Consider the following 10,256-nt stretch of genomic DNA (forward strand, 5'->3'; position numbering starts at 1 on the left):
CCGTGGTGACTGTGATGAAGCAATCATTGAGACATTACCTTGGCGTCGCCACTTTGCAGGGCGAGAGCACAGAGGAGGCACGCAGCCCACCGCACCGCCCATCTCCAAGACATGGTGGCTCCGCCTGCGAAGAGAGATGAGCGCACATGAGCACAGACGAAACAAGAGCACCACAAACAGAGCATTCGTGGACACTTAAGAATTGAAACTGCGGCCAATTCCGCAAAAAGGTAATGACAAAATTCTTCATGTCATTAAAGAAACATCGCGGTCAATTGAAACGAGTCGCACGAATCAGACGTTTGTGGCTTTGTCTGATGTCATTTTCCTTTCATGATCCAAAAGTTATGTGACATCACGCGAACAATAGATGTCTTGACCTGTTTGTGACGTAAAATTCACTCCACAAAGGTGGAGACCTCGCACGATGCAGACTCACTACGACGGTCGAACAGAGATCCCCACCATCACGAGGGATCCCAGCACAAGGAAGAGAGGGCTCGCATTGCCTTTGGATGCACGGCGCTCCATCGGAGCGGAGCCATTGCCCGGATGCAACTCTTGCACAGATTGACCACGCTGGGATGCGCTCAGTTGAAAGGAGGGAGAGGCGAGGGAGGCACACGTTCATTGGTCGGCAGCCAAAGGATTTGCCTCGAACTATCGTAAATATTGGGCTTCAGTAACCAAACCCCCCCAAAGTCAGTAAAGATATTGCCCGCCCCCTCTGCAAGGGCGCGCCTCTCGCTGTTGCCTCTCCGTGAATCACTGTTGTGCCCGACGAATGGCCTGAGCAGCGCATGTAGTGTCGTGCACGACCCACAAGCACACTGGCATGGTTTAACGAACAGAGTAGGTCACGCTATTGCACATATTTATGTTTTAGAACTAAAAAGGAGTTGATTTTGCGAAAAGTCCACAGAGGAAAAATTATTCGCCTTGAGCGAGATTCGAACCCGGATCCCTCGATTTCCGGCCGAGTGCTTTAGCCAGTTAAGCTATGTTTAAAAAGCATTTATTGCTTACTTTGGCACAGTACAATATATAAAAATTTACATATTTACATATTTTTTAAATATGCTTTAAAATCACTTACAGTTATACAAATATTTAGAATAGTTATATGGCACACCTTTATACATGCATTTTTATAAATATTTATATAAAAAAGAAAGTGAAGATATACATAGGTAGCATTATATAATAAGAAAAAGAAAGAGAGAAATGAGCCAAAGCTTAATCACTTACTTTTTTTTAATTAAAAAACATTTTGAAACCACTCCTTCTGTTCCTTTGTAATATTTACAGTTTTGTTTAGAAATCTCACTTTTTCAATTAAACTATACCTGATGTCTCCTCTATAGTGTTTGCTAAAAACATAAGCAGCCACAAGTTCAGTTAAAATCTTTTTCTTCGTGCATGGGAAGAGTTGGAAATTCAATTTTAATAGATCCTCATCGTTAATTCTTCCCGTGCCGAAAGCATCGAATTCTTTATATATGTTTTTCAACGTTTGCCAAAATACATCGTGCTTTTCTTGACAACCAAGAACAATGTGCGGTATGTCGTCATGCCTCCCACAATCCGGACACTCGTCCTCTGCTCGTAGACCTAGTCTCTTTCTCATGGCATTAGTCACCAGGCAGTCCGAACATATGCTGAACATTATGCCCGCCTCCCTCGCACCACTTCCCAGCCTGGAGTAATTTTCCCAGGTTCTGCTTGACCTTGTGTAAGGAGTCGCTTCCAGCTCCTCCTTTAGCACGCGCTCGTATATTTGTTTAGTGGACTGCAGAGTATTGTTAAATGCACATTTGTCCCCGAAATTATTTGCTTCGTGCACGATTTTTTTAAAGTACCTCAGCCCCCTTGTTTTTTCCATGGAGTTAACCAATAAACGTTTTCTTTCGTTATCATCTGCGTGTAAGATCTTAGCGATATTTTTAATAGCTATTATCCGTGCCTTTATTGCTGTGTTGATTAGGTTTAGACCACCCAGTTTTGGGGGCGCGTATAGCCTTTTCCTTGCAACTTTTTGAAGGAAGCCGCTCCAAATAAATTTGTTCGTCATCTTTATAACGCTAGCGTTTACTCTTTCAGGCATTGGCCAGACGTGAGCCACATACCATAGGTTTGGAAGTGAAGTTTGGAAGTGGGGAGAAGATTGACAACAGGAGGCGCGATGATTGTTAATTCTGAGATTGAGAGGGATAGTGCATTGGCCAATATAGAAAGCAGGGCAGAAATTACAGTGAAGAAGGTAAATGATGTTGGTGGAGGTACAAGTAGTGGAGGGGAAAATCGGTAGGCATTTAAGCTTGGGGAGAAAAGAGGCAGTCCCTGCTTTCTTCCGCTAAGCTCAGCCCCGCCGAGGTTTCTGTCCTCAACCGCGGACTCTCTTTCTCCCTACGCCTAGGATTAACCCCACCACTCTTCTCACGGACATTTTGCATTTTTGCCGAAACCTTCGGTGGAAGGTTTTCTGGAATTCCCACACAAGACAACAGGCGCCGGAGGGTATTCACAATGCCCTCCTCAAATTCCGCTCCCCTTCCTCTCACCAGCCCAAACCTCTTCCTCCCCACCACCCGCTTGAAATTTTTATCAACTGTCTCCTCTCTAGGGCTTCGAGTGAATCTTTTCTACGCTCTCTCCACCCGCCGCCAAACCTCTCCCCCTCGGAGTCCGCCGCCATCAGAAAACTCCAAAAAACCCTAACATAGTGATTACCTCGGCCGACATAGGCTCCACTGTCGTTGTACTTGACACCAGCGACTACATATCAGAGTGCAACCGACTACTAGGAGAACCTTCCTCCTACTCCCATCTCTCATCAGATCCTACCTCTGATTTTCACACAGATTTGAATGCCCAACTAAAAACAAAAGCTCTCTCCGAGGGCCTAAGCCAGTCAGACATTTCCCTTCTCTTACCAGATCACCCCACTTCGCCATCTTTCTACATCCTTCCAAAAATTCATATAGCTAATAACCCAGGCCGCCCCATTGTTTCCTCTCGAAACTCTCCTACGGAGCGCATCTCGGCCTTCGTTGATTTCTATCTCCAACCCTTCGTTCAGTCCCTTCCATCATACATCAAAGATTCTCATGACTTCCTTTCTAGACTCAATTCCATTTCCCTCCCCCCCAATCAGCCCATTATCATGGCCACTATTGATGTAACCTCACTTTACACTTCAATCCCTCATTCTGAGGGACTCGCTGCTCTCCGCCACTATCTTTCATTACGACCCACTCCTCAAAACCCTAGCACTGATTTTCTTCTTGATCTTTCCCATTTCATTCTCACCCACAATGCCTTCTCTTTTAACAATAATTACTATCTGCAAATATCCGGCTGCGCCATGGGAAGTAGGTTTAGCCCTTCTTATGCAAATCTTTTCCTTGGCCTGTTTGAAGAAAATTTCCTCACTAATTACCCCCTAAAACCTCTTCTTTGGCTCAGATACATTGATGACATTTTCATTCTCTGGCCTCATGACATCGACTCTCTCAATACCTTTGTTTCTTCACTTAACGCTTCTGCCTCAGTCTCTTTCACCTCTTCCATCTCCAATACCAATATCAACTTCTTAGATGTGGACATACACCTTTCAGATAATAACAAATTCAAAACATCGGTTCACATCAAAGCTACTAACAAACAACAATACCTTCACTACAGCAGTTGCCATCCACCACACACCAAACGTTCCATCCCTTATTCCCTCTCTGTCCGGGGACACAGAATCTGTAATAACCCCGAAGACCTTCAAAAATTCCTCTCCAAACTCCACACCTCTCTTCTTCACCGCGGCTACCCCGAAAAACTCTTGATGAACAAAATAAGAAAAAAACCGGCTATTCACAATAAACCCCGCGCAGACAAACATTGCTCTCCTTCTCTGCTCACAACCTACTTCCCTGGTGCTCATTTGCTACAAAACTTATTGAAGGACCTGTACCCCATCCTTTCCAAACACAAGTCCACCTCTCAGATTTTCCCGTCCACTCCTCGGATAACATTTAAGAGACCACCGAATTTAAACACCATATTTAAAGCCACCCGCCCTCTCCAAAAGTCGCAGTCAGTCACTATCTCCACACCCTCACCTTGCAATCGTCCCAGGTGTAAAACCTGCAAGATATTCTCTCCACCCCCTGCCTCTTTTCTCCCCAAGCTCAAATGCCTACCGATTTTCCCCTCCACTACTTGTACTTCCACCAACATCATCTACCTTCTTCATTGTAATTTCTGCCCTGCTTTCTATATTGGCCTATGCACTACCCCTCTCAATCTCAGAATTAACAATCATCGCGCCTCCTGTTGTCCATCTTCCCCCCACTCCTCTCTACCAGTTCCTACACATTGTCTCTCACATGATTCCATTTTCAATCATTGCTACAAAGTATCCATTATTGCCTCCCTCCCTCCCACCGACTCCGCCCTCAACCTCCACACCCTCGAATTGGCGTGCATTTGGCACTTTCAAGCCAATAGCTCTCCGGGTCTGAATGTTGCATCCTAACCCCTATTCCTAACCCCCCCTCCCCATACACCTCTCCCCTTACCCCTCTTTTCCCTTTTCCAACCCTCTCCTTTCCTCACCATTCATTCTTCAGCTGACGAAGAAGCCTGAAGTGCTTCGATAGCTTCAAGTTTATTTATTCAATGTGAGTGTTTCTTTTTTGTGTCTCTGTGTGTATCGACATTAACTTAATCTTTATATATATATATATATATATATATATTGTGGCGGACGGGATCGCGTAGAAAGCGTGATCGTGAAGATTGCTTGATTGACCCCCCACGTGGGCGGAGGCAAACATATGACAAACAAATTCGCGTTCCACTAATTTAGAGCAAGAAATATCTCGGGTCGCGGACGACGTAGGAACGAGTAAGTCAGGGCACGAAACGACGGAACAATTGGGGATTAGGGGTTGGATTCGGAGGAAAACACACGTACTCGTGGGTTGCATTAAACAAATAAACATTTATTCTCAAAAGCATGAGAAAATAACATGAAGCACACAAAATATGAGATATATCACTCGGGAAAAAGGGACGTTAGTGGGGATGGAATGGGGCGACTTAAAACTAATTGACATGGAAATAGCACTTACAAGGAATCAAAAAGCAACTTGACAAAAATTAAAATAAATCAGAGTTGAACTGCGTTCAACAAACTGCAGGGTTTAAGAGTCCACTGCGACACAATATGACTTTATGGTTCACTGACTGTTCCAGCGCAATCTTGAGGGGGAAAATAGGGGATGTATGGGGTAAAAAACGTGGTTGTCTCAGTTTTACACGGGGAAAGTGGTGGAGGGCACGGCTTTACTGCACCTTAATCTGGGAAACTCGTTGTGCGAGAGAAGTGACGATGTCGGCCGGCGTCTCGTCAATTCGCGATGTTTTCCCGTTGGGTGTGGAGCCGTGTCTATCCCCGGGATGATTTCCCACGGTGGTTGGCAGAGGCTGATGGGGTTGCAGGCCACGGGATGCGTCTACATCGGGCTGTTGGCTAGGAAGTTTCCACGCGCCGTAGCTCCTGACGCAATAGTGGCTCAATCGCTCAGCTGTTGAGCAGGCAGCAGTTGAACTGCCTTTCCCGATCATCTGCCGTGTTCTCTCTCCTCCTTGACCCACTTTCTTCCACGTCAACTTCGTAAGAGGGGAAGGGAGGGGAGGGCGGTGGCCAGTAGTACGCTTTATTCTCTTAAGGCGGAGCACTTATCACTGTGCGCGAGATTTAAATATGGCACACGCACGCGCACACAAGCATAAAATAAGATAAACCTTCACAAAATAAAACAAATGAAACAAAACAAAAGGGAAGGGAAGAAAAAAGGAAGAGTGCTTCTCAATATAAGGGTGAATAGAAACATATCAGGTGCTGCCGTTACAATATATATATATATAGACACGGGGTCTTCGGGTGCCGTGACGTTTGTCTGGCGGCCATGTTGCCATCCCTCACATATGAGTTTGCGTACGTAAAGAACTGGAGGAAAATTACATTGTGAAAGATAATAGTGGTTTGATTAAGGCTTTTAACTACAGAAAACGTTGTCATTTTCGTTTAAGATACATCAAATTAAAAATAAAGGGAACGATCGTGACACTTTAGTGGTAAATTAACCTATCTTTTAGGGGAACATAACCGTGACGAAGTTATGAAATTGGTAATACAAGCTGAGCAAAGATATTTAATACTGACTAATTAATACTAATTCGGGTACTGCAAAATCAGTGGCGTAGCCAGGGGGGGTCTGAGGGGACCGGACTCCCCTCACCCCCCCCCCCCCCCCCGAAATATAAAAATAATTATTTTCTTTCAAAAAATAAAACAAAATATTAAAAAATCATGAATTTTAAAGATTTTTATGTAAAGTGTTGAAATTAGTTTAAAACCCATTACTTAGTATCCTGTTTTTAAAAAAATTCCCCCCCCTGGTTTTGGACCCCCCCCCGAATTAAATTCCTGACTAAGTCACTGTGATCAATATATTAGAACTTGAATCCAAAAGCAAGAGTTATCTCGATACAGAAATATTGTGCGCAAATATAAAAGGGGCGTAGCAGATGGGGAAAATGGTTAACTACGTCGTCTGCTAGTCTAGGAACGGTCAGCTTGCCTTCAATCGCGAATACATGGTATTGTTCACCCTTAGCTTTAACAGCGGCGTTGTCATGCTATTCGAACAAAATAATTCGACAATTCCGAAGGTTTGATGTTTCCACCAACTGTATGAGTTGTCAATTGCACTGATTTTTCATTAAGTCTCGCAATTCATAAGATCCTAGGAGAAATGCCGCCTGACCTTTCACTGCCATAAGTAATCGGGCGAAAAATATGACCTAATTAAATTAGATTCTACTTATTTAAGCCCATTACAATCTAGCTTTCTGAGCAAGGCAGGCTGCTTGTATCCTACAGATTTGATCCATTATCAGAGTTAAATATATTTTTCCTATTGCTGGTAACGGGTCTATTATTGATAAGGATGTCTTCATCTCTTTTTTGGGTTGGAAGAGTTTTAGATTATTGCAGATGATTATTGGAAACTCCCCCTTACTATTAATGGTTCTTCCCAGGGTTCCACTATAAATTCAATTATTTCTTTGATGATTGAAAGAATTGGAGAGGTTGTATTTCTCTACCGTAAGATTATTTTAGTCTTCCTTATGTTGTAATAATATCCGAAGGGGAAGCAGATTTTAATTTAAATCATCTTCATGAGGGGGTACGCTTTTAATGAAAATTTCAATGTTGTCTGGATAAGTGATTACAACAGAGACCATTTTATACATAGAATCCACAAAATGATCACGTAACTGTTAAGCACTAGGTGGAAAGGTTGAATTATTTTGAATGTGACCAACCTCGTTATGAACCACTTTCCACATAGCCTTGCTCAGGGCCGGATTCACCCAAAGTTACACTATAGGCACCTCTCCATTGAGTGCCCCTCATCACTTGAGCCCCTCCCCCTCCCTCCCAGATTTTTATGATAAGGCATAGCCACTCGCATGAGGTAAGGTTCGAAAAAAAGGAATAAACACATATATGGCTGACAGCATAAGTATATGATTGAATTTTTACGCAGGGAAACAGACAATTTAATTAAATAAAACAGATATTCACAAAGTCAAAACTTATGCTTTTGAAAGAAATTCCTTAAGTTACCAAACAAAATCAAAGGTCCATCATACACGCTCCTCAGATCTAAACAAGTAATAATACTTACTAAAATGGAAATAAAATATGGATATAATATAATAATACAACAGCGGAAAGTACATGGCATAAAGTAAACCAGAGAAAGTCTTTTCTTGGTAACCAAACAAAACACAACTGAATAACGATCATTGCGATTTCACGACGAAACACGAAGATAGACCGACCGAGATAGCACATATTGTTGTTACTTACTGATGCTAGAGATATGAAACTATCAAATTTGAAATAATATCGCTTTCAGAAACATCGTTAAATAATCGCTTTCGTCACACACCTTTAGACTTTGTTTTCGAGCATTTTAGCAAAAATTAGGTGCCACAGTTTCATGATGCTATTTCTAAAACTATATGAATTATTCCTACAAAAAAATTAAAATGGTAGACCATAACCTGCACTTTTCATTTTATAAATTTCGTGGTGATACGTTCAAAAAAGGCATTGGAAAAAATTTTCGTGCGGTGTGAGATGGAAGCGGAGACATTACTTAACGCAAACCATGCTTTCCTTATACCTATTATTTACGTATGTAGAGACACATTTTCACCCCGAGGACCTTTTTTTTCTCGAAGAGTGCTTAAAAAAATGCACCCCCATACAACGCAGTGGTTCACCATTCTTCTTCTAAAAATCACTAAAAGCAGTAAAAGTAGTCTCTCAATACACGGGTGTTAATGGCACACGAGTAGCTTTCGGTGACGGCAAGATGGCTAGTTGCGCAAAATTTTTCTGCCGGCCGGCTTCAGTGCCACCGTGAGGAAAACATCGGCACTGCCAATCTAGAAGACTGTGGGGAAGCAGAGGTGTCAGTTTGGAGGTGAGGCCCGGTGGCTCGCTATCTCTCTCTTCAATCACGGCGATGAAAGGATCTCAGCCAACCTTGCCTGGCGGAAGGTTGGCGGTGGCCGGAAGGGCTGATTGCGTGGTGGAACGACGATCCCGATTCTGAGCGGCGGTTTCGCCGGAACAGCTTTTGAAGTTTCGCCGTGCCGCCGGAAAGACGTCACGGCGAGGAGAAAAACGACGAGGACAATGCTGCTGTGGTAGATGGAAAAAGCCAGAAATCAGAGGGTAAAAATGCGGCCTGACTGGGACTTGAACCCAGAACCTCCTGGTTGCCGGCCAGGTGCTCTACCAGTTGCGCTACCAGGACGCTTAGATTTACTATGATTTCGGCGGGGGTTTATACACAGTTAACTCCCTTTGCTTTGGCCCATAAGAGTAACCAATAGATGGCACTGGGGTAGCTCACCACTCACCAACAGAAGGAATGGACGAGGACACAAGGATGAAAGGAAAGATACACACTCACACGATAGCAGGAAAGAGACAGGAACATGCGTTTCGGGGCACGCTGAGCCCAAGTGAAATAAGCCAATATGACCGATCTAGTATAATTTTAATATAATCATAAGTATATTCTAGAGGGCTCACGGCATGGGAGGAAATCGTATCGACTGTTTTAATTCTCAAATAGCCGATAGATGGCCCTGGAGTGGCGAGCAAGAGATGAGAGAGCCGGGTTTCAAGGTCCCTCGCTTCTCCCCTTTACTTCCCGCCCTCCCCTCTTCTAACTCTCCTTCCGTCTCTCAAGCATCGAAGGAAGGGAGGACAATGTTTACATCGGGCTAACTCCTACTAGCAGGCGGAATTGGGCAATAGGCTGGGTCCTATAGGAGAGATTTTTTTCTCGCCTGGTGAGCTGCGTCTTCCACGAATCTTCCCTCTGCTTGGCTTTCTTCATTACAACTGAAAACAGTTTTACGACATGCAGCTATAAATAAGTGTTAAAAATGTCTCATGCACTTCATAGATTGCTGTCCGAAAGTCAAACAGGAGAGAGGGAATTTTCAGGGGGGTCCCGGGCCCTATAAATATATATTCGCAAAACTAAACAAATAGGCTATCAGTTAGATAGGGTTGCGGAAATATTCACTCCACCACCACAGATTTTGATGAAATTGTGAGAGGAGATATGCTCGAATATTGAATGATACTGTACGAGACAGAGGGATTCCTTTGGCGAAGTGCTACAGCCTTCCACAATGCGTTACTGGAACATTGGCAAATTTGAGAGGTAATATCGCCGATGGTATTTTGTCGGAAGACATAATACTGAGCCACTTAGGACATATAAAACGTAAAATTTTGCGAATCACAACATGCGAATAAAAATACAAAAGATTTCACATTTATTTAAAGAAATGCTGGTAGCAATTTTCCACAACCTTTTAATGCGTACGATGCGTTTCGGCTCACAGAGCCATCATCTGGTACAAGACACTGTCTTACATATAAACATCACCTTTTTACCTTTGAGAAAAAGGGTGGGGGTGGATTCGACATGTCTGAAGAAGGGGTGGGAAACAGGCGTACAGAGTGGAGACAGTGGGAAAAGATACAAGTGAAGAGGTTGCGGGAAAGTCACGGGGGATTGAGAGGAGTAAAAAAAGGGACAGGGTAGAAAGAGAGGCGGCGCGGCGTGTCGTTAAGCCGGTGTCCCACGGTCAAA

At 43.6% G+C, this 10,256-nt stretch overlaps 1 protein-coding gene across 4 annotated transcripts in view; it reads right to left on the reverse strand.

The window, feature by feature from the left end:
• LOC124170538 (follistatin-related protein 5-like) overlaps positions 1 to 119 on the reverse strand; it is a 521,097-nt gene extending 520,978 nt beyond the window's left edge. For all 4 annotated transcript variants that reach the window (XM_046549329.1, XM_046549332.1, XM_046549331.1 and 1 more), the window contains exon 1: positions 39 to 119. In XM_046549329.1, coding sequence (XP_046405285.1) covers positions 39 to 113 — 75 coding nt within the window. In that variant the 5' untranslated portion in view covers positions 114 to 119. The remainder of the gene's footprint in view (positions 1 to 38) is intronic.
• Between the last annotated feature and the right edge of the window lie 10,137 nt (positions 120 to 10,256).

Source organism: Ischnura elegans, chromosome X, assembly GCF_921293095.1.
Source record: "Ischnura elegans chromosome X, ioIscEleg1.1, whole genome shotgun sequence".
Taxonomy (NCBI): domain Eukaryota; kingdom Metazoa; phylum Arthropoda; class Insecta; order Odonata; family Coenagrionidae; genus Ischnura; species Ischnura elegans.